General features: G+C 48.0%; 1 protein-coding gene across 3 annotated transcripts; it reads right to left on the bottom strand.

Moving 5' to 3' along the window:
- Positions 1-1013: 1013 nt before the first annotated feature.
- Positions 1014-23134, bottom strand: Tef (TEF transcription factor, PAR bZIP family member). 3 transcript variants are annotated; one of them, XM_046429393.2, is made up of 4 exons: positions 22967-23134; positions 11054-11371; positions 5890-6110; positions 1014-4625 (listed from the first exon to the last, which is right to left on the bottom strand). In XM_046429393.2, the coding sequence occupies exons 1-4, from the start codon at positions 23067-23069 to the stop codon at positions 4410-4412; spliced, it is 858 nt and encodes a 285-aa protein (XP_046285349.1). In that variant the 5' UTR covers positions 23070-23134; the 3' UTR covers positions 1014-4409. The 3 variants fall into 3 exon arrangements, with proteins under 3 accessions (XP_046285349.1, XP_046285347.1, XP_046285348.1); XM_046429391.2 differs by lacking the exon at positions 22967-23134 and adding an exon at positions 14552-14749; XM_046429392.2 differs by lacking the exon at positions 22967-23134 and adding an exon at positions 13995-14299.
- Positions 23135-23325: the final 191 nt, after the last annotated feature.

The raw sequence follows: 23325 nt of genomic DNA, 5'->3' as shown, positions 1-23325 counted from the left end.
TTTTTTTCCAGGGTTTTTATTTATTATTATTTTTTAATTTAAATTTTATTTTTCTGAGCCAGGCGTGATGGCACACACCTATAATCCCAGAGGCTCGGGAGGCTGAGGCAGAACTGTGAGTTCAAAGTTAGCCTCAGCAATGGCAACTCAGTGAGACCCTGTCTCTAAATAAAATACAAAAAGGGGCTGGGAATATGGCTCAGTGGTTGAGTGCCTTCGAGTTCAATCCCTGGTACCAAAAAAATAAATAAATAAATTTTATTTTTCTGGTACCAGGGATGGAACTCAGAGGCACTTAATCACCGAGCCACACCCCCCAGCTCTTCTTATTTTTTTATTTTGAGACTGGGTCTGGTTGTTGCTCAGGGCCTTGCTAAATTCCTGAGGCTGGCTTTGAACTTGTGATCCTTCCACCTCAGGAAACTGAGGTGCTAGGATTACAGTGGGGTACACCACTGTGCCTGGCCCCAGTCTGTTTTTTTTTTTTTTGGTTAAACACAATTGCCATCAAGTATTTGGGAACACTTTTCATAAGCAGTCCTATCTTTCTATTAGTTGTATAGATTTTGTTTTGTTTGTTTGTTTTTGGTACCAGGGATTGAACCCTGGGCGCTTAACCACTGAGCCACATCCCCAGGTCTTTTTTGTATCTTATTTAGAGACAGGGTCTCACTGAGTTGCTAAGTGCCTTGCTTTTGCTGCGATTGGCTTTGAACTGGTGATCCTCCTGCCTCAGCCTCCCACTTCACTGGAGTTGTACAGTTTTATCTGTTCAAATTGCTTTTGGTCTGTGTTCTTCCTCAATGTAAACAGGGCAGGAGGATCATTTGACATTTGAGGAAACTGAGAAACACAGGGATTAGGTGTCCTAGATAAGGGCATCTGGCTGGTGACAAGTTATGCCAGAAATGGGATTCTAATAAAAATTAGGAACTTTGGCCTGAATCTTAGTCTCCAGGCCCACACACAGAGAAAACAAGGAAAGAATGGGAACGACAAAGGCAATGGCAAAATTGTCGTCTCAAAATATTTAATTTTGTTTTGAAAAGGATACATTCCCGGCTTCCCTCCCTACCACATCACTCCGGCCCACCAACAGTGACACACTCACACGCACACACGCACATAAGGCCAATGGGCTGCTCTCTGTTCTGCCCTCTCCAGCTGAGAAGAAGAGATCTTCTCCTTGCCTCCTTCCCCCAACAAAGGTAAAGGAGAAAGGGGGCCCACTGGAATGCCAGCTCCCAGGGGAGGATGCAGAGCCCCACACACTCTATCACATCACATGCACTTAGAAAAATAAGACCAAGTGGTGTTCTGGCATCCCCAGCACCACAAGATAGCAATCTCCACCTGGAAGTCATCTTTGCCATTTTCTAGAAAAATTTATTGCACTTAATTAACAGGTGTTAAAGGAGCTGGGATGGAGCTTTGCCATGAAAATTAGGAGCTCCTCGGCCCTTTGTGTCATAGGGAGTGAAACTCCAGGGCCATGTGGAGAGCTGCCCAGCACAAAGGGGCCTTTCCCACAGGCTCCCACACTGGCCATCCGGCCTCAGGCTGGAGGACTACACAAGTTGCCTGTTTGGGGGTGGGGGGAGGCGTCTGCAGCAAAGTATGCAGACCTCACAGCACGGTGTGCAGACCCAAAGTTAAAGTTCACTACTAAATGCCTTCCCCAACTGGCAGGAGCCAGACAGGCAAATCTCTTCCTTTGACAGAGGACAGGATTACCCAGGTCCTCCACAAGGCTGCCGGCTGTCTAAACTTGTTTTCTATATCTAGATTTACATTTATTTTATGTACATTCTTGCAACATTCTAGTTCATTCATGATTTGTCTGTTCTGAGGTTGCAAAGGGGTGGCCAGGAAATTGAAGACAAGACGCTCAGGAAGTTGACAACACTTCCTGGCCCAAGGTGAACCCATGGAAAGACAAGTTTAAGTCAGCTTCTCTAGCCCCAATGCTAATTTTTAAACCCCCCCGCCCAGGTGTTCTCCAGAATATGTCAAAGATCTGAGCACGGGAGCCTAAATCTTCAGCACTGACCCTAGAGGAAGAGGGCCCAGGAGGGAGTCAGAGAGACTTCCATCTCCAAGAGCAACTAGGCAGGCACTAACCCTCTTTCTGTAGGGTCTTGGTTCCTAAGCCAGGGGAGGAAACAAGCTTACCTAAGTACTTCTTTCCCCAAAATGTCAACCTCTGGACATGCTCCCTCCTGTTCCTGCCAGGCTCCTAACTTTTAAGGGGCTCTTCTAAAAGTCCAATGACCAAATTCCTTCTAAGGAAGGAACTAGTCATCCTCTGCCACGAAGGAAGAAGAGGAGCGCACTTCACAGATGGCAGGTGGGATGGAGAAGAGACATCAAGCCCCCATCCCACCCCCTGGGGTCCAAACATAGATACAATCCAGAGATAAAGTGTCCATCCTTTAAAAAAAAAAAACTGAAAAAACACAAACCTTATATTGTTCTAGCCAAAGAAAATGAAGAGCTTTTCAGCTCAAGGCTCATCCACCAATAACAAAATGAACTGCCCTCTGGGTGAGCAGCCAGCCCAGAGGGAGCGCTGGGCGGGCAGGTGAGCTGCCCGGGCAGGACACGGACATGCTGGATGCAACTGCCCTGTGTGGTCACAAGAGAGTGAAAAGTGTGCACATGGTTTTTATAGAACCACAAAGTGAAAGTCAGGGGCCCAGTGGCAGGGGAGACCTCCCTTGGCCTCAGGGACCTTTGTCAAGTCCCCCGAAGAGGTGGGTGTGCAGATCCCTGGAGGGTCCCCTGGGTGCAGTCCACAGCCAGACAGCTTCCCCGGTTTTAACATCTGTTACAAAAAGTCTTTAGAGGTCAGGCCCAGGATGCCACCATTGTAAATAAAGCCAGTGTTAAGTATGACAAAGTGCACCTGTCACCTGTCTCCTCTTCACATAGATTGCCCGCCCTGAGCAAACAAACAGCCATCTTGAGGGTTCCCAAACTGGCCCAAATGAGCAGAGGGTTCCACAAGTTTCCTCAGTTCATCTTCTGGGCAAAAGGATAAATCCAGGCGGACAGAAGAGAAAGGAGCAGCTGTGAGGCAGAGGAGGCCATAGCTGTAAGAATGGCTCCACACTATGGCCAGGCGGTGTAGGTGGCCTGACTTCTGGGACCAAGACTGTGGGGACCAAGGTCCATGCAAATGTCCCAAGAACCTGCTATCCCATGGGAGCTGCATTGTGACCTTGACGATTCCTGGCTAGGTGCTCTGCCTTGCTAACACCTGATAGCTTGCACAGGAGGAATCCTGATACAAGAAGTGAGAGGATCTCTTCTGCCTCAGGGAGAGTAGAATCTGGCCTGGGCCACACTGGTGAGCAGAGCAAGAAAAAAATGGAGCTTCTCAAGAAACAGGCCCCAGCTCTCACACTCACAGTGTAAGGTGATATAGAGACCAGTTTTCCAAACACCATGCGGAAACTACACCTTGGGTCCAGGAAGGTAAAGCTTCCCAAGTGAGGGGGGTGATTCTTTTAAATCCAAGACAATGGTTACCAAGTGGAAAGAAACAACAGGCCCACAGGCCAGTCTAGTGGGACAAATTAGAGAGTCAGGTGGCCTCCAGGATTGGCCTGGAGGAGGAGAAAAAAAGGTCTCCCCTGCACTGGCAAAGAAGGCCCAAAGACCAGTCTCCAGGAAGCTGCTCCACAGCAAGTAGACGAAGCCAGTCCCCAGGGCCTCCTCCCTGGCATCCAGAACTCAGGCCTTAAAGCCCCAAGAGAAAAGGGGTGTGAGGGTTAAGAATGGCTGAGTGCACTTCTGCTGAAGGCCCCAGACCCCAACCCCATCCCAGACTGTGGAGACCCATTCCTGTGGCCTGGCACCCTGTGTATGCTAACAGAGGAGCAAGTGTGCCCTTCTACCTCCAAGGGAGATGGGGATGGCCTATCTCACAGACTTTCTGGGGAGGGTGAGGTGCATGACAGACACACACCAAGTGGAAATCCACAGGCTACCTGAGAAGACATAATGGTAACAATGATCATGACTCATTCTGCAGAGGCAGCCCTCGGCAGCCCAGGCTGGAGACCGAGGGAGAGTCGAAGGAAGCCTGAGCGCCCTGTGAAAGGAGATGTGTACTCCAGAGGTCCCCTTCCAATTCAGCCAGGACATCCAAGAATAGAAACTTAGGCCGATTCACCCATCTTCGTAGATTCTCTCGTGCTCCCTGTCAGTGAGGAGGCTGACCCCCCTGGGAAGTTGCCACGTGCGCTGGCCGTGTTATAATGAAGCTGAGACGTGAACGCTCCTGGAGCAGGTGCTCCACTATGCGCCCAGGACGAGTCCTAAGTCTCCACGCATGTGTGGGGTTCACGGAGCCCCCAGGCAGAGGTCTAAGGGGCAGGCAGTGCCCAGCCTGGGCGGGGCACGGGTTACAAGGGCCCATACTTGGTCTCATACTTGGACACGATGGTCTTGCACTTGCCCACCTCCTTGCGTAGCTCTGCTACTTCCGTCCGGAGGGCTGTGTTCTCCTTCTCCAGGAAGGCTGCACGAATGGTGATCTGGTTTTCCTTCAGGCGTCTGGCATCCCGTGACCTTTTAGCTGCCACATTGTTCTTCTTGCGTCTCGTCCAGTATTTTTCATCCTGTGGGAGAGTAGCCTCTGTGGGTTTCATCTTCCCTGTTAGGGAATCCAATCTTTCCCTCCTGCCACCCAGATTCCCCTTATAATTCAGAGATGAAGCCAGAACTAAAGCTGGGACCCTGGGAAAGGAGCTACATGTGCCAAGAAACATTGAAGGGCACTGCCCTGTCCTCAGAGGGGCAGAATGAGAAACAAAGTCCTCAGGCAGCTGCATCATGGAGGGAAGGAGTCTCTATTTACCAGTCGTTTTGGAGTGCTGCTTTAGCATCAAGCATGTTTAGGCACATCATTTAGTGTTTTACAATAGTTAAAGGATGGTAACCTGGGTCCAGTCCCCTAAATTCAAATCTTGGCTCTGCAATTTTATTAGCAGTAAAACCATGCAAATGCCCAAACTTCTCAGTGTCTCAGCTCTACAAGGGGAATAACAATAGTAACTACCTCATAGAGTTGTTTGAGGATTAAATGAGTTAGTATGTACACAGTACTTATAACAATGCCTGGCCTAAAGGTGATGTTAATGTCCCAAGAACCAGTATTGTCACCATTATTATTAGTCTTAGAAACCTCTTCAAGAGGTAAGTACAGTTGTTTCCATTTTACAGATGAGGAATCTGAAGCACCCTGGGTACTAGGTAGTAAAGTGGGGCCTATGCCCAGGTCTGCCTGACTCCAAGTTCAGATGAAGAGTCCTTTCTCTCAGTTTTTCAGAGGAGAGGATGGAAAAACTGCGAAGTTCCCTCTTCCCATCAGTTCCTATGGAACCATCAGCTTGAGAGCTGCCTGGAAATGCCAACATATAAGCTGTCTTTTGTCCTTCAAATGGAGACTCCTTCAACTCCAGTTCCAGTGGAGTGAGCTTTTGCCCAATGGATGGGCTAAATCCAGAGAGGCAGGACACTGACACACCCAGAGGCAACAGAAATGAGAGACAACTACAGGGAGTCACTGGAGCCAAACACCACCTGACTACATTTCCTTCTACCAAATTGCTGCATGATGTGGTTCTATACACTGAACTCATGTGTCCCCAAGGAGGAAATGTTCTCCAGGTAAAATTTCATATGAGGAAACACAATTCCCAGTCCTGTCCCCCATCCCAGTCCCCCGCTCCAACATCCTTCATTTTTTTGTGTGGTGCTGATGATGGAATCCAGGGCCTGATACATGATAGGCAAGCACTCTACCACTGAGCTACACCCTCATCCCACCCCCAATTCCTGAACAACTGTTACACCTATACTTATAAAAGGACACCGGGTTACCTTCTGCTCATCAGGGACAAACACCTTCTTGGCCTTTTTGATCATGGGCTGGGGTTTCAGGTCTTCCTCGGCAAACTTATGCTTCCGAGGGTTGAAGAGCTCCCCACCTGGCACACTGGAGAGGACCAGGTCAGCAGGATCAGGGTTGAAGTTCACATCTACCTCCACACAGTTGGGGTCGATGGGACTGGGAGTCTCCCTCTCTTTTTCTAGGGAAGATTCTGAAAGACACACAGGCAGGTGATCTGGAAGTAGCTCACTAGACAAGAGAGAGTAGTCTCTGTGTCACCCACCCAGACATCTGCTGGAATCTCAAGGTTGCACAAACTACTGCTACTTAGCAGGAAGAAGACCATGAAACCATAGCTCTTAAGTTAGGTGGGAGATGGGTGCATGTAGTACAATTCAAAAACATAAACAAGATTTTTTTTTTTTTTTTTTTTGCTGTGCTGGGGATTAAACCAGAGTCTTGTTCATGCTAACTACACACTCTACCACTGAGCTATATCACAGTCCAAGAATTCCTCCCTTTAGAAACAGAATGCTCTAAAGGAAACAGAGGCTCTCAAAATACACAGGATTTTTCAATTGTTTTTTCCTCTCAAGATATATTAAGCAAAACATTAAATCATTATACCCATTTCCTGTGTCTCAAGTAATGAGAAACAGCTGAATTTCTCTGTGAATTACAATGGGCCAAGGACATGGACATGGGTTCCACTTTTGAGTCCCTGAGACACATTTGTCACTATGCTCGTCATACAACTCTGAAAGAAAAATGACTGTTAACTTGATAGACGAGGATACTAAGGCTCGGGAAATTCAAAGATTTCTCTGGATCACACAGATTAATGACTGAACTAAAATCTGAATCTTGGCCTGGAAGACTCTGATTGCTTGTTCTTCCCTGCCCCATCTGGCTGCCACTTTATAGTGAACATTGGATTAGAGTCAATTTTAGAGTTCAAAGGTTGTGTATTACTAGAGATAAGTGTTATATTTTTAAAAACAAACTAAACCTTTGGCCTATTTGTTCAATGCTACTGATAGGAGTGCACAATATATTCAGTCAACAGATATTTAATGAACACAAACTATATGCCAGGTACTGTCAGGTATTGTCTTTTTTTTGGTACTGAGGATTGAACCCAGGGTGCTTAACCACTGAGCCACATCAAGCCCCTGCTTTAAAACAAAACAAACCCCCCCCCAAAAAAAAAAAAAAACAAAAAACTTGTCAATGGATATTTATTTATTTATTTGCAGTGCTGAGGATCAAATTCAGAGCCTCACATGTGCCAGGCAAGTGCTCTACCACTGAGCCACAATTCCAGCCCCCCAGCCCTTTTTTATATTTTATTTAGAGACAGGGTCTTGCTAAGTTGCTTACTGCCTCACTAAGTTGCTGAGGCTGGCTTTGAACTCATCATCCTGCCTCAGCCTCCCATGCTGCTGGGATTACAGGCATGCACCACTGTGTGTGGTTCAGGTACTGTCTTACAATGACAAAACAGTACAACTGGTAAAAAATCTCTGTTTCATGGAATATTATTCTAGTGGGAATGACTGACATTATACAATTTATTTTTTTAAGTACTGAGGATCAAACTCAGTGCCTCACACATGCTAGGCAAAAGATATACCACTGAACTACATTTCCTTTCATTTTTTAAAAAAAGTTTATGTTGAGATAGTGTCTCATTAAGTTGTCTAGGCTGGCCTCAAACTAGAGATCCTCCTACCTCAGCCTTCCAGGTAACTGGGATTCCTGGCATACACTACCATGCCTGGCTACACAAGATGACATTTTAAAACATGTATAAAAATGTGAGAATAATGTAGACATTTGGGAGAATATTTCAGAAAGCATGAATATCAAATGCAAAGACCCTGAGGTAGGTGCTGGGTGGTATGTTCAAAAAATGAATGGCAGGGATGATGATATAGCTAGAGTGAATAAAAGAGTAATAAGATGGATATGAAACATGGATATGATTAAAGGTAAACATATGTTTAATTCCAATAAAATCAGAGTTTTCAAGAGGGGGTGGGTTTGCCCTACAAGGGACATGTGGCCATGTCATGACTGGAAGGGTGCTACTGGCATCTAGTGAGCAGAAGCCAGGGAGGCAGCTACATGTCCAACAGTGCAAAGGATATAAAAATTAAAATCTAAGTTCCGACTCCAATCCCAACAACCACAAAACATTTTGTGGTCTAAGTGTCAATGGTGCCGATTTTGACTTTTCTCTTGAGATGGGAAGCCACTAGAGAGTTCGGAACAAAGAGAGGCATGACATGATTACACACATCAACTCACTGTATTCTGCTAGAGTAGGTGAAATACCAAGAGGTCCGAGCAACAGAGGAGTGAATAAGCAGGGACCTCTTGGTAACTTGGGAATACAGGGGCATGCCAAACTCCATACTTGCAAGACAGTCAAGGTATCCACTAAACGAAATTGCTATTCAAAGTGACACCATGTGTGCAGGCCTTTCAGCAGCAAGCAAATGCTGAGGTGTGTTTAAGTCTCAAGGACAAGACAGGAGAGAGTTTCAGTAAACAAAAGAGGACACTTTCCAAAAAGTGCATAAAAATAAGGCTTGGGGGCAAGAATTTTGAGGAATTCCCTTTTCCCTGTGGATAGCTCTATTGACCAAATTCTAGCAAGTTACTTAACATGACTTCCATAGCAGGAACTTAAGAAGAGAGAAAGGTAACAGTTCTGTTGTTAATTTGACTGAAACACTATTTTTGGAGATCTGTCAATATAAGGTTTTCAAAATTAAAATCAGGTCTGGGGTTGTAGCTCAGTGGTAGAGCACTTGCCTCGCACACGTGAGGCATGACATGATTACACACATCACGTGTGCGAGGCACTGGGTTCAATCCTCAGCACCACATAAAAAACAAATAAAATAAAGTTATTAAAAAAAAGGTACTATGTTACAGTTAAACTTTTTTTTCTAAATTAAAATCAAAGACTGATAACTAGAACTCCCATATACTAATGGATACAACCACTGTGTACACTTTAACAGTGTCTGCTTTTGTGTATGGCATCTTTCACTCAACTTTGTGAAGATCATTCATCACGTTGCTCATGACAATTATTTAATTTTCAATGCTGAGGAATACTCTATTACCTGAACACACCAGTTTATCCATTCTACAGCTGAAGAGCATCTACAGAGTTTCCTAGTTTGGAAAATCTGAACACAATGGATTTATTGTCAATTTCAGCTATAAAACTGGTATTTTAAGCCAGGTACAATGGTGCATGCCTGTAATCCTAGCAACTTAGGAGGCTGAAGCAGGAGGATTGCAAGTTCAAAGCCAGCCTCAGCAACTTAGTGAGACCCTGTCTCAAAAGTAAAAGCACAAACATTAACAAGCAAAAACACCTGTTATTTTAAAAAAAAGTTTTTAAAAAGAACTCATACCTTTACAAGGGGGGGGGCAGTGGCACACACCTGTAAACCCAGCCCCTCTAAAGGCTGAGGCAGGAGGATTTCAAGTTCAAAGCCAGCCTCAACAACTGAGTGAGACTCTGTCTCTAAAGAAAACATAAAAAAGGGCTGGGGATGTGGCTCAGTGGTTATGCACACCAGGGCTCAATCCCCAGTACCAAAACAAAAAACAAAACCCAAAAAAACCCACAAAAAATTAAAAAAAAACCCTCATACTTTAAATATACATCAAAATATTTATAGATGAAATGATAAAATAGCTAGGATTTGATTGGAAACACCTGGTTATTAATTAACAACTGAAGTTGGGAGTTGGCTATATGGAAGGTCATTATTATTGTTATTATTATTTAGTTGTAGTTGAACACAATACCTTTATTTCATTTATTTATTTTTATGTGGTGCTGAGGATCGAACTCAGGGTCTCACATGCAAGGCGATAGCTCTACTGCTGAGCCACAACCCCAGACTGGAAGGTCATTAATTATTATAGTCTCTTGCTATTTTGTTTTTTGGTGCTAGGGATTAATCCAGGGCTTTGCATGTGCTAAGCACATGCTCTATCACTGAGCCACAACCTCAGCCCCTTATGTTTGTTATTTTATTTAAAAAATTTTCTATACTAAACATAAATTTAAAAAAATAAGGGGCTGGGGATGTGGCTCAAGCGGTAGTGCGCTCGCCTGGCATGCGTGCGGCCCGGGTTCGATCCTCAGCACCACATACAAACAAAGATGTTGTGTCCGCTGAGAACTAAAAAATAAATATTAAAAAAAAAAGAAAAACATTAAAAAAAAAATAAAAAAATAAGAGCATGAGAATTTCCTGGGTGTAGGTTCCCTGGGTGACAAATCAGGACATATCAGCTTGTATAATCTCTAATTGAGCCTGTAGAAAGCTCTGCAGAGCCCACTGAGACAGGAGTTTGTCTCCCCTGGTAGGTTAATGTCCAAGGGTCATAAAAACAAACCCCTACAGGCAAAACAGAACAACGAGAGGATGAAGGACATATTCTGAAGATGTTTTACAGGTGTAAGGAATGCCTTCTTTAGACCAGTGCCACCTAAGCAGTACCTGCCTATAGAGACATATATCCTACGCTCAAGTGCTGCCTCCACTACCTACCAAGTATGTGACCTGGGAAAGGCACTTCTCTATATGAAGGGGCTTCACAGGTTAGTTTCCTCACCTGCAGAACAGGAATAATAGTACTAATTTCATATGGTTCTTTTGATGATTTTTGATGTATTACTGTCTGACACAGAATAAAGCAAAATAAATGCTAGCACTTACAATGATAATTATGATGACAACAATGGCATTAATGATACTGCCTAAATGTTCTGTTGCAAAATGCAGGTAATTGGGATAAAACAGCAGCATCAAGGATACACAGAACAGGATTTTCCTCCTGCAAAGCTTCACACCTGAAAGGCTGACTTCACTGTCCTGATCATTTGTAGCACATCAACCAATAGAAGACCTCTGACTGCTGCTGGTGTGACTACTAGTTTATCTCCAGCCTCGGGGAACACAGCTGGAAGGTGGGGATCAGAGGGTTCCTCCACACTGCAGCCTACCAGGATCTCCTTTCAGAGGAGTGGCTCACTGGGTGTGTGGACATAGTCGTCCTAAGTGGGAAGTGGACTCCTTAGATGGGACAGGTGGCCCTGCCCAAAGGCCTGTCACCAACCTGTGCTGGATACGGTTTCAGAGGGTTGAAAGATGGCAGTGGAGGAGGATGGCGGGGATGCTGTGGAAGAGCTGGCGGACTCTTTTCCTTCTAGCTCGGCCACAGGAAGCAACAGGTTCTGGGCCAGTTGAGTAGGGCTGGCAGGGATGCCATTCTCCAGCAGGAACTCATCCAGGTCCATGTACTCCAGGTGGAAAGACTCGCCGTCGTAGGGGATGGTCTTGTCCCAGATAGGTGGCATGAGGGAGGCTGAGACAGCCATGGTACTGGCTGCTGCCGCCTCGTCCTCCTCCAGCTTTTCCTTCCCCTTTTCCTTATCTGCAAACAAAATTTGTGATGAGACACCACACAAGAGGGAAACTCGGTCCCAGTAGGTGGGCTGTGAGCCTCAGGACAGATCCATCTTTCTCCAGTCTGATTCCATCCCATGCATTTCAAGGGCCCAACCTGTGTTCCAGCTACAATCTGGTGCTTCAATCAGTGGCTAGTCTCCTTTAGAGATGGCATCACACCTCCTGTGCCTGGCCTTTCTGGAATGCTAGCCACATGCTCTGAGGCCTGATGTGAACCAAGGGTTAATGCAGAATAGGCTGTGGGAACGGCACCTGCTGGAGAGAAACTTTGAGGAAGGGTATAGAATTTTTTGCCTTTTTCTGATTTTTTTTTTTTTTGTGTGTGTGTGTGGAAAAGGCTGAGGTCCTCAGGCCAAGAACTTTTGTGTTCTACTGTCCTGCCTCCTTAAGTCTGCTTCTCCTTAGCAACTCAGGGCTGCCGCTCATTAGCTATGTGATATATGACCTTGGCCATGTTACTCGGTATCTTCCACTGTAAATAAGGATAAAGCAGCCTCTTTGGTGAAGATTAAACATTTGAAAATATCGGTATAAAGTCCAGGCAAACAGCAGGTGCTCACTACTACTGTGAACTCACTGAAAGCAGGGGTTATGTATGGTTCAGTTCTGGATGACAGGGTCCAACAAAGAGGTAGACAGACAGTGGCTGTCTACCCCACAGACAGAAGAAATCAAATACCAAAGGAAGATGCGTATACTGAATGAAGAATACTGAATTTACAAACAGAATTCACTTTAGGTTTACTGAATTGAGAGAATCTGGAGCTGTCTTTTCAGGACCTTTTTCAGAGCAACCATTTCAAGAGACCTTTATTCCAGAATAAACAGAAAAGACTAAGGGCAGGTTTTCTGGGAGAAAGGAGAAGCATGGAGCTGAAGATGATACTGCTCCTATGAAAAACAAAACTAATCAGTTAGTAAGGACCAGATTCCACCTAATTATCTTAGTGAAAAAGTTATAAATGGGGATATCCAAAAGAGAGCAATTAAGAAAAAAAAGACAAGAGAAAAATGTGACAAGACTGAAAGGAAATCAAAGTGACAGAGAGGCTAATCAGTGAAGTGGGAGAAAAAATCATGACAAGTTCATAATGGGTTTTCAAAATTGAGAGAGACAACTTTGAACTCTGGATTTAGAAGTGAAAAGGAGAAATCAAATACCATTATGTTGGAAATGTAAACGAGTCATGCATGGACTCCTAGACCACAATCAGCCAAAAAGCAGCCTGTTGGTCCAATAAAAATGGACACACCTAGTGAGTTAAGAAGATGGAGTTTTTAGCAAACATAATTTGGTCATGGCTTCTAATATGACTTAGTCTGAATTCCTGAAACTGTATTCTACACCAGGACTTGGTTTACAACTAACTGGGAAGTAAAAAGCCCATGGCTTCTGGGTTAGGTGGGCCAGATGACCTTCTTGCTCTTCTCCCTTGAGATCCTGACACCATATTCTACACAGAAATGACTTCTGTTGGGTGGGGACTTGGGATCAATGGAAGCAGGAGAAGGGAGAAGATTAAAAAAAAAAAGCAGCTGTACTAAAGGACAAGCAACAGTAGGTTCCAGGTTTTGCCTAGTCTAAATATTGGAGAGTATTTTAAGTCAATACTTTTTAAAAATTGGTTTTAATTTTAAGAGGATTTGTTCATCACTCAAATAGGTGACAGTATTGACACCAGTGATTGTGTTCATTATAGTATAAAGAACAAACTGAGTGCCATAAAGCCTTGAGAAAGCATCCCTACCTTTCTGTACCTCAACTTTCCTCAACTGCAAAGTGAGGGTAATACCCTACAGGGCTGTGATGGAAGTCTACATGAAGTAAGATCATGTCAAACTGATCTGTGAACACTCTGAATTACTGTTATGGATGGTTATTATCTGGTAATCTTAAACAAGAACCTGCCAGATGTGAACACCTGTCCTTGAAGTTTGTCTCAGTCCCAAGATTTGGAACAAAGCATCATCTTGAAAACAAACAGAAAGGTCTGCACAGGAGGTCCGGAAGCAGGAGAAAGCCTGGCTTCACCTGATGTGCTAAAGCTATTTATAACCCAACAGTGACAGCCATAGGAATGGGAGCCACAGAACTCATCCAGGAAAGGAAGAGAAATGGCATTTTTAAAAAGAAAATTAATTACTCAGGTCTGACAATTTTCAAAAGGCCCATCCCTTCCCAAATCCCTGAATTACACTGATGGGTCAATGTAACAATCTAAAGGTCTCAGAATGAAAGTAGACCTTAAAGCACCTAAACCCCACTATAAGTAGCACTCCTGCTGTTGCCTGAAATTCATCTCCCAGGCCAAAAACCAGGGCCAACCCTGCTTTCCACAAAGGCCCCTGGGACATGGGCAATAAGATGAAACTCAGTCCTGCTATTTGTGGTTCCAAAGCCTATTGTCGCCCAAACCAACCAGGTGAAGGATCTCACTGGCCTCATTTTGACTCTCATCCACCCTTGCCTCGCCCAAACCTGCCCCGCTAGAAGGTGCCCTATGGCTGGCCCCACACAACTCCCCTACCTGCACCTCAGCAGCAGCCCATAGATACCTATTAGAGGATTTAATAGCTGGAATACTCACCCCCTGGAAGGAAGACTTGTTCTCCCCCAGAAAGGGACAAGGCCATATGCACAGACAATCTGCTCAGCAGACCAATGTTCTTCAAACTTTGGTGGACTATGAAACCACAGAGGTTTGGAGGGGTGCTCCCTAAAATGCAGAGTCCTATCCAGGATCCGCAAACTGGGTGGGGCCCAGGAACCGGCATTTTAGGCCAGCGTTCCGGGTATTCTGATGCAGGCGGCCCCAGGGGAGGCGCCCTGGAGCGCCATGTAAGTGGCTGCTCCGGTCCCCCTCAGTCTCCTCTGTAACCCCTACACAAACTCCACTTCACGCCCCCATCCCCTCTCTTCAGACCCTTCTCCGCTAAGCCCCACCCGTCCCAGCCTCTCCGCTTCGCCCTCTGTCTTCCTCTCCCAATCTTCGGCCTCGTCTTGCAGGCCCCTCGTCATCCCGGGGCCCCATCCCCCTCCGCTGGACCACTTCACCCCGACCTCCGATTTCTCCAGCCCCGCCCTCACGAGGCCCCGCCCCTGCAGGAACCCCGCCCCCAGGCACGCGCGGATGCCCCCCCTCACCGAGGCGCGCCTCGCGCGGGGGGTTCTCCATCAGCTTCTTCAGGACCAGAGGGAAGGAGCCCGGCAGGCCCCGTTCCCCAGCTGCGCGCCCCGGGCCCGGTCCCGCCTGCGGCTCCACAGGCGGCTTCTTCCCGCCGCCCGTGTCGGACATCGTGCCCTGCGCCCTGCTCGCGCGCCTCACCTCCCCCGTCCGCCCGCCCCACGAGATGGGCCGGAGCCGCGCGACCCGCCGCAGCTGCCGACACGGGCGGCTCCTGCGCAGGCGCGCCGCCGCACCCCCGCCTCCCTCATCCGCGCCCCGCCCGCGGACAGGCCCGGGCTGCATTTATTATTCATGAGTCCAGGCCAGCGGTCCCGGTCGGCAGCTTTGGATTGGTGCGTTCCGCGAGGGGGTGGGCGCGGCCTCGCGGGCCGGGATTGGCCGGGAGGCTAGGGCTAGCGAGACACGTGCGGGGCCAGGTGAGGTGCGCCAGCCTGCTCGGGGTCCCTGGCTGGGCCCTGCTGGAGTCTGTTTTGTAGGCCTTCCGCGGCGGCCGCCCGTTCCCCAATGCGTTCTTCGCTCCCAGTCTTCGTAACCTTCGCCCTTCTCCCAAGCCACCGCATAGTCTTTTCCCTCTCATCCCACTTTCGCAACCTCCCCGACGCACCACAGGAGGCAGGCGGGGCTGGAAGCGCAAGGCCGGCCTGTGGGTCACGTGGAGCCGCAGCCTAGCCAGGCCGGCACAGACCAGCCAATGGGGGGTGGAGGGCGGGGCCGGCGTTGGTGCACGAGGCGCCGCACGTGCGGTATGCGGCGGGGAGGGGCGGAGGCGCTGGGCGGGCCTTAATGTTCCGGGGACTCTGCCCTGGGTCGTGGGACAGGGACGCAAAGCCCGGCCAGCACTCCTCCTCCCACGCGACCCAGAGGTTGGCCGAGGGCAGGCAGCCTGCGGGTCTCGGGTCCGGGCGGTAAGGTCGGCTGGAGCAGGCTTGGCAGCCGCTGAAACTGGTATCGGATTGCCCACTGATCCTGGCTTCTGGAGCGGGCGTGGCTGCCAGATAAACACTAGCGTGGAGGGAGCGTTCGTGAGGCCCAGTCCAGAGCCAGAGCTCGGGTCACGCTTCCATCCTCCCCCCACTAGCTTGTGACCTTGGGAAAGTCCATTGGTCCACTTGAGCCTGTTTCCTCAACCATGAAATTAGGAGGTTGGGCTAGAGTATCCACAGACCCAAACAGCTCTGAATTCTCTTCTTTCCAAGATTGCCCCGACCTTTTTCGTAAATTAAAAAAAAAAAAAAATCTTTACACAGGTATTGATCCCATCCCACATTTTGTGGCTGAACCACCCGCTCTTAAAATATAAACACTCCCTGGGATTTCCTCAGGAACCGTGTGAAACGCACGGATGTAAAGCCCTTACAGGAAGCTGCTCCTAGGGAGCCCTCAGAACTTTGTACCTCCGTAGTTACAAATCATACTCTGCTTCAAACCCAAACAATACTAGACTTTCCCAGTTTAAACACCCAGAGGGGGCAGGGACTTTGACTTGTTGTCTTGTGTCCCTTCAAGGGATCCAGGCTTCCCGTGGGAGGGGCTGGGGAACAGCAGAAAGGTAGTCCTTGGTTCCTGGGGTAGACGCAGGAATGCAGCACAGCTGGCTAAAAGTTGATGGAATCAGAATTTCCCTGGGAGTTGAGGGGAAAAAAAAGTTGAGTAGCTGAGCAGGCCTAGAAAGAAAGCAAGAAATTTGGAGGACTTGGTAGTGGTAGGGACAGGATGACTGGAGTTCGACTCCAAAACTCAGGTTCTTATAGTAATACTAATTAGACTTAGATCACTTTCTGAATATGATGCCTCCAGTTGGTTGTGTCACCTTTCTGGACTCCTGTATAAGGAATAAAAACCTAAATGGAGTAAGGATAGGATCTACATTAGAGTGTTTCCATGGGCCAATATGTAATTGTACAGTTGCAAGCTTGCAACAAATGATAGTTAAAATTTTGCTAAAACTGATGGGTATAGATCCACTGTGGAAATAGTATTGTGTTTAGAAAAACCTGTGTGTTGTAAAATTGTTGTTAGCAGGACTTCTCAATATGGCTAAACTCTTTAGGAGAAACTGACCTAGAGCTCTTTCGAAACAAACTTCAAAGGGCCAAGTGCTCCTGAATCCAATCCCCAGTACCCCCAAATAAAACAAGAATCCACTGCTTGTCTTTACATTTGTCAGTAGTGTGGGAATAACTCTGGTTTTGCGCCTTCTATTAGTGGAGAAATGAAGCCAATTTCTATAGTGTTTGTGAGCCCTATGAAGAAAAGAAACTCCATAAAAAGAACATCATTACCTACTTAGGACTTTCAAGGAATGAAGTGGTACCTTCTGTAGCAATAGATTCTCAGGAAGTACAGGTCCTGGGTTAATGGTGATACTGGTGATTTGGGAGGCAGGCCTGAGGAATGACTCCCCTCACCCACTGAGTAGCCATGTGGCCTTGGGCAGATGATTTCAGTGTCTCAGTTATTTTCCTCTTGGAAACAGATGGAAATGCTCCCTCATAAGGCGGCTATGAGGATTATCTGTGATAGACAATGTCAAATGCCCAACTAGAACAGTAATAAATAGGATGGAGTGTGTGGGCACCCACTCTTGCCTTCAGGTTGTGTTGGGTTATAATTTTGGGTGTGACAACCAAAGGTTTGATTATAGAATCTAAGTTAGAGCCAAAACAGGATGAGAAAATGTCTTGCTTTCCAGATTTTAACTGGATTTGAATTCTGTTCTTCATTGTGCAGAAACCTGCTAACCAACCCAACCTGAGCTCTAACAAAGCCCAGCCATCTGTGGTCCTTGCTAGTACCAAAAGCAGGCAAGCACACTATTGTTCAGGGTAGTAGCAGTAAATATTTCTTGGCTTGCTTGCTGTGGTTGGTGCTGGTAGGAGGGTTAACAAAACCTTTCAGAGCCAAGTTCCATACATTTGGAGCGTTATTAATGTTAAATAACAGTCACTGTGATTCACAGTGGAACCTGGAATAACAAATGTGAGCCATCTTTCCGTAAGTCCTCCAGCACCATCCTCACCAGCAGCTCTTTCTGGCCTGCATACCTATGGTTGCGTAACTCTGGGCTCTAAGGTGCATATGCCTTAGGTCTCACTGTGTTCTAGGGGAGAAGTGGTGGGTGGAGGCTCTTTTAAAATTCTTGCCCATCTCTTCCAGACACTCAAGAGGATTTGTTTCCTGTTTGGCTTGCTTTTTGTGCACTCCCAGGGTTCAGATTACACAAGGAATTGCCGTAGGAGTGCTCTTTCCAGAGAGAAGCCCTTACCTCCAGCCTCTGCTACCTCTCAACAGCCACCACCTGACAGCCCTGGTTTCTCCAGCCAAAGCTGTTGGTGGTACAGTGGTAGGGTGCATGCTTCAGAGCCTGACCACCTGTTCTGATTCCTACTTCAGTTATTTCCTGTGTGATCTTGGGCATCATACTTGACCTTTCTGTGCCTAAGCGTAAGAAATAAAGTAGTCAGTAGGCACTATGCTGAGGTCATTCTTTCAGCAACCTAGCATTGGGTCCGATCCAATGCAAAGTCACCTGAAAGAGGGCAGTGATTGACACTGCCATCAGTGCATGGTGCATAAGCAAATGGTCAGTTAAAGTTAACTTGTACCATAATTCCATCTTGGGTTGTTCTGGGGATACTGCATGCCTCCCACCAGCCACTTCTCCAGGAATAAGTGAGGGTGAGTGGGCTCTTAGACACAGGGACTTCTCAGTCTCACTTTAGGACCTTAAAGGCTTTGTAGGCTCTCACCTTCTGGGTCTTTCCAACCCCATCTCATCTTCTCTCCCTCTTGCTCTTCTTCCCCTTTTATTCCTTAGTCAATTTAGTCCTTCTTGACCCAGGAAAGAACCTTTGCAGATGATGTTCCTCCAGACTGAAAGTTCCTTATGTAGCAGGCTCTTTCTTCCCCTCCAGGCCTTAGCCTAAATGTCCCTCCTCACAGAGCCTCCCCCCGCCCCCGCACACTGTACCCCAGTTGCTATCTCTTGACTGTCTCTCCCCAATAGATTGCAAACACCATTGAGCCAGTACAGTGTTCATCTCATTCACACCTGAGCCACAAGTGAAGCAAATGCTCAAAAAGCAAATGATGAATGATTGAATGACCAGGAAGTTCCGCTCAGAGACATGGTTTTAGAGACCAGGGAGTCCTATAGGTAGACGTGAACCTGGAAGGGGGAGGAACTGGACTTGACCACCTTGACAACTGTGTGACCTTCCCATCTCCAAACATCCATCTCTTCACCCATACAATGAAGAATCAAACACAGTCTCTTGCACAGAGAGTGACGGAAGTGTGTAGCACAATTCCTGGCACATGACTGACAGGTCATTCTTTCAGCAACCTAGCATTGGGTCCGGTCCAATGCAAAGTCACCTGGAAGCGGCAGTGATTGACACTGCCATCAGTGTCTGGAGCTTGGTGAAGAGTAGTTTCTCACATTTTTGATTGGTGAGGGGGAATAGGCAGAAGAAAGGGTTTAAGGTAAGAGGGAAGAAAAGAGGCGGGCCCCCTGGGCGAGGAGTGAAGCTTAGTGGTGGTAGAAAGCTTGCTTAGCATGCATGAGGCCCGGATGGGTTCCATCCCTAGCACTGAAAGAGGAAAAAAAAAAAAAAAAGGCTAGTCTACTTACTGGCCTAAAGGTGGCCAATCTCTCTCAGTTAATTTTCAGAATAGGAAAATACACTTTTTAGAAGGTTGAAGTGAGTATTAAATGAGTCAACACATCTAGCACACAGAAGATCCCATCCCATTTCCTTCTCCCTGGAAGCAAACTCCACACATTTTCAGTTTTGCCCTGGTTCCCCCAGGCTGTAGAGGTCCCCAGATGGACTGCTACTAAGGCCAAGCTCAGGGCCGCCTGGGCCATACTGAGTCCACCCTTAGTCCATTTACTTCATCCGCCCAGAGGATCATACCAAGGTCCCCTCCCTTGCACTCTGCCTCTGTCCCAGCAAGTCCCCTTGTTACTCTGCCTGTTATCCACATCTGGGCTGTCCTATTTGGTGCAGGGCCAATGGCACCATGTCCTGGGAGCCTCAGCATGCATTTCCAAGGAGACAGCCCTGTGTATGTGCACAAAGTTGTAACATTCGACTCTTCAAAGGAAGGTGGAAGAAGGGTGGGAGGGTAAGATTGCAAATGTGATGCAGGTAGAAGGAACGTGCCAGGCCAAGCTGCGTTTTGCCTTTCAGAGAAAACAGCGTGACACTTCACAATTTATACCACTTTCATGTGGGACAACTCATTTAGTCATGGCAGCAAGACTGTGACACAGGTATCCTTTTCCTCACTTTAAAGAAAGGAGATGGAGAGTGGGAGGCAAGTCCACCCAACCAGTGGGTAGCAGTCCTGTCTCTGGAAGCTCTCTGCTGTCTTTCTAGGATCTTTCTGCTTTGCCCAGATGTGGTCATGGTTTAAGAGTGCCCTGGGGTGGGGACCTTGCCTGCCCAGCTCAAGTTCTTGTTTAAAGTATGCATTCATGATTCACAGCTCTCTAAAAGGGAGGCCTGAATAAGTGGAAAAGGTAAAAAGATGGGCAGGGGTGCCTCTGAGCACAGCCAAGGCTCCAGGGCTTGAGAAGGTGGGGTGCAAGGAGCTAAGGGTATGTGTAGAGTCTTGGGTCTCAGCGTCTTTCCAGAAGCTGAAGAAGAAAGGAACAAATAAATGATGGAGTAAGCATCTGAGACTGAATCACTCTCAGAAGAGGACTCTCCGGAGAAAGAGGGAGCAGAGGAAAGAAAAGTATGATTAGGGCTCAGGGTCCAGAAACCAGGAAAGGGAAACTGAGTCAGGGTATGGATCCACCCTTTTTCTAGGCATGTGATTCTCTGCCTGAAGGGAAATTATTTGAACTGGTGGCCCAGAGGAAGGGCCTCTAAGAAACCAAGGGAATCCCAGGTTTGGTCAGGCTGCAAATGCAGGATGAGAGAGAGGCAGAGGTCTGCACAGACTACACTAGGAGGCCCAGGAGCAGCAAGGAGGAGAGCGGCCCCACGTGAGCCTCAGGGGTTGTCTTGAGCTAGAAAACCACCATGAGGCTGCAGGAGAGCAGTTCTGCAAAGGCACACCTAGAATTTCTCACACCGTGTGGCTCTCCTCTGAAACCTGACCCACTGAAGATATACTCTGCCCATGATGTAACTGGGCTGCAGTCACTAGGTGGGAAAAGGAGGAGAAGAGGGGGATTTTGTAAATAGTCTCCCAGGAGAAACCATCCCCTTTCACATAGAAGCAGCTGTGACTTCCAATTGAGGTCAAAGCCAGAGTGGTGGGAAATGGGGAAGGAAGATGCTTTGACCTCAGCCTTTCAAGTACCCATGCAACTACTTAGAATCGAGTTCACTTTGATGGGTGTGTTCTCATCTACTCTTTCAGGTAAACCATTTTTATTTTTAGAAATGGTTTGGAGAGTCTGAGAGCTTTGGAAAGTGGTGATTTTAGGGTGGGGGCAGTAATGTGGATGGGGCTTTGTGACACCTTTGGCTCTTCTGCCTGCTTCCCCTCATTTTATCTCCCTAGTTGGCTACAGGCAATTGTCCTCTGGGACCTTGTGCTCTTTCATTGAGGTATCACAGGAGGTGACCTGAGACTCTGGCCTATACCCATCAGACCTATCTGACCACACCTGACTATTTCTTAGCCAGAGCTTGTTAGCTCTTGGCAAAGTTCTGCCTGAAATCTTGGATAAGTTCCCTAAATACTGGGACTGACTGCCCTCCACAGTGATGGGTAGAGACTCTTCAGCTGTTGCAGGGCTCTGCAGACCGACCGGCTCAGAGCCAGCAGTCGGCAGCTGCTGCCACACTTCAAAGGCCTTCTATCCTCATCTGAGGAGCAGTACCCTGAGTCACCTCCGAGAACCCTTCTTTGCCTAGCTAGGAGCTGTCCCGTGCAGTGTAGCAAGGCATTCTGGGACACATAGATAGGGCCAGGGGGGAGCTATGCTACCCTTCCCTCTGCTTGGACCAAAAAGGATACAGTTTGCCTTAACTTTTGGATAGCTTTCCTGCTGGCCCTCCCCAGAGATGGCAAAAAGTCAGCTGTGGCCTGTTTGTGGGTGTGGACTCCAGCTGGGGTTTGTCCATTGGACTGGGTTGCAGGGGCCTTCCCTGAGGAGTTGGGCTCCTGGTGAGCTGCTGAAACGCCTTCTGTAATGCCCACCTTTTGAATCCAACATTGAAACCACAGGCTGTGGTCTAAGAGGCCTGGGCTCAACTATCCATGAGAGTGCCCTCAGGGAATCCTATCATGAACTCTGGGGGCCACCCTCCTCTCTCAGATAGTGTCTCCCCAGGAACAGAGCCTGTTGTCCCTCCTTAACTAAAGCCCACGCCTGACCCTAGAGCAGTAAGAGGAGACCAGAGGCTGTCCTCTGGCTCCAAAGTTTAGGAGTGGCTAAGAGAGTCCTGCAGAAAGACGTCTTATGGGGACAACCAGGGTGGTGAGAGAGAACAGGTGGAAGAGGCCTGAGAAAATTCTCCTGAGGGAACATCCTGGGCTCCTAAATCAGCTGGGTTCCTTTAAAGGCAATGAGGAGGGTCTGGGAGTGTAGCTCAGTGGTAGAGAATGTGTTTAGCATCTGTGAGGCCCTGGGTTCTATCACTAGCACTGAAAACAAAACAAAACAAAACAAAAAACCCAACAGATTAAGGTAATGAGAGAATCTCATCAGCAATGAGCCTCTGATGTTTGGAACAGAAGAGATTTGGAGAAACAGGTTGTCCCCAATTCTCCCCAAATCTAAGCACTCTGGCCTCTTGGGTTTCCCAAGTAGGACTTGCAAGACACCTGGTGCTGGCTGCCAGAGCTGCCCCAGTTCCACACCCTCCTCTGTTCGCCCCATGTTTGCCTGTGGTATCCTAGGAACGCGGGGCTAGGAGCCTTGTGGTCCTGTTATATAACAGCTTCCATCCCATCCTTGAGTTCAGCCCTCCAGCGAGTGGATCTTCTTCTCCACACACACAGGCTCTTGCTGCCCAAATCAACCATCTCTGCCACTCCTCTGCCTGTCCCCAATGTGCAGAGGGAGAGAGCTTAAGAAGCAATTAACATCAGCTGGATTCTTTCAACAGGGCACTCTCAGTTCTATCCTTGTCCCATATGAGCACAGCACCTGTCAGTGGCTGCATGCTGGCCACGGCAGCTCTCCAAAGCCAGCATGCCTAATGGATAGCCCCAGAGTTGGTGTGGCACCCATACATCTCCCCAGAGCCTTTTCTGCACCACAGCCCATCTTCTTTCCAGAACAGGTCCAAGGGCAGACCCCTGCTGGGGGGCCCTCCCTAGTCTGTCCTGCCACTATCCCTGTGCCTGAACCCATCCCTTTGGTACCTAGGCAGCCTGCCAATGCAGACCTCCTGTTCTCCTACCTGTCCTCTTCTCTGGCCAAGGCAGAGAGTGCTCCAGCAGGGACTTGAGGACCTCAGGCATGTCCATGGCAGGGGCCACTCCGATCCGGTCACAGCTAGACATGGCCCAGCAGGAGGTGCTTGCTCCGGGAGTTTAGAAGCAGCTGGAGAGGCAGGGGCTGGCCAGGGGGAGCTGCAGACTAGGGAGGCAGGCGGGGTGGGAGCCTGAGGCAGCCAATGGGCAGCACTAGCCCTGGCCCGCCCGTCCTCCCCCAGCTCGGCCACCTGCCAGCTCCTGGTGCAGCCAGGCCTTCCCTTCCCGCTGCTTGGCAGGGTGGACCTGGCTCTCTGCCAGCTGTAGCACGTGGAGCCACAGCGCC

Source organism: Marmota monax, unplaced genomic scaffold (assembly GCF_021218885.2).
Source record: "Marmota monax isolate L192 unplaced genomic scaffold, Marmota_monax_Labrador192_F-V1.1 WCK01_AAM20220418_F8-fsc00051, whole genome shotgun sequence".
Taxonomy (NCBI): Eukaryota; Metazoa; Chordata; class Mammalia; order Rodentia; family Sciuridae; genus Marmota; species Marmota monax.
This window is presented reverse-complemented; position numbering and strand designations above follow the sequence as displayed.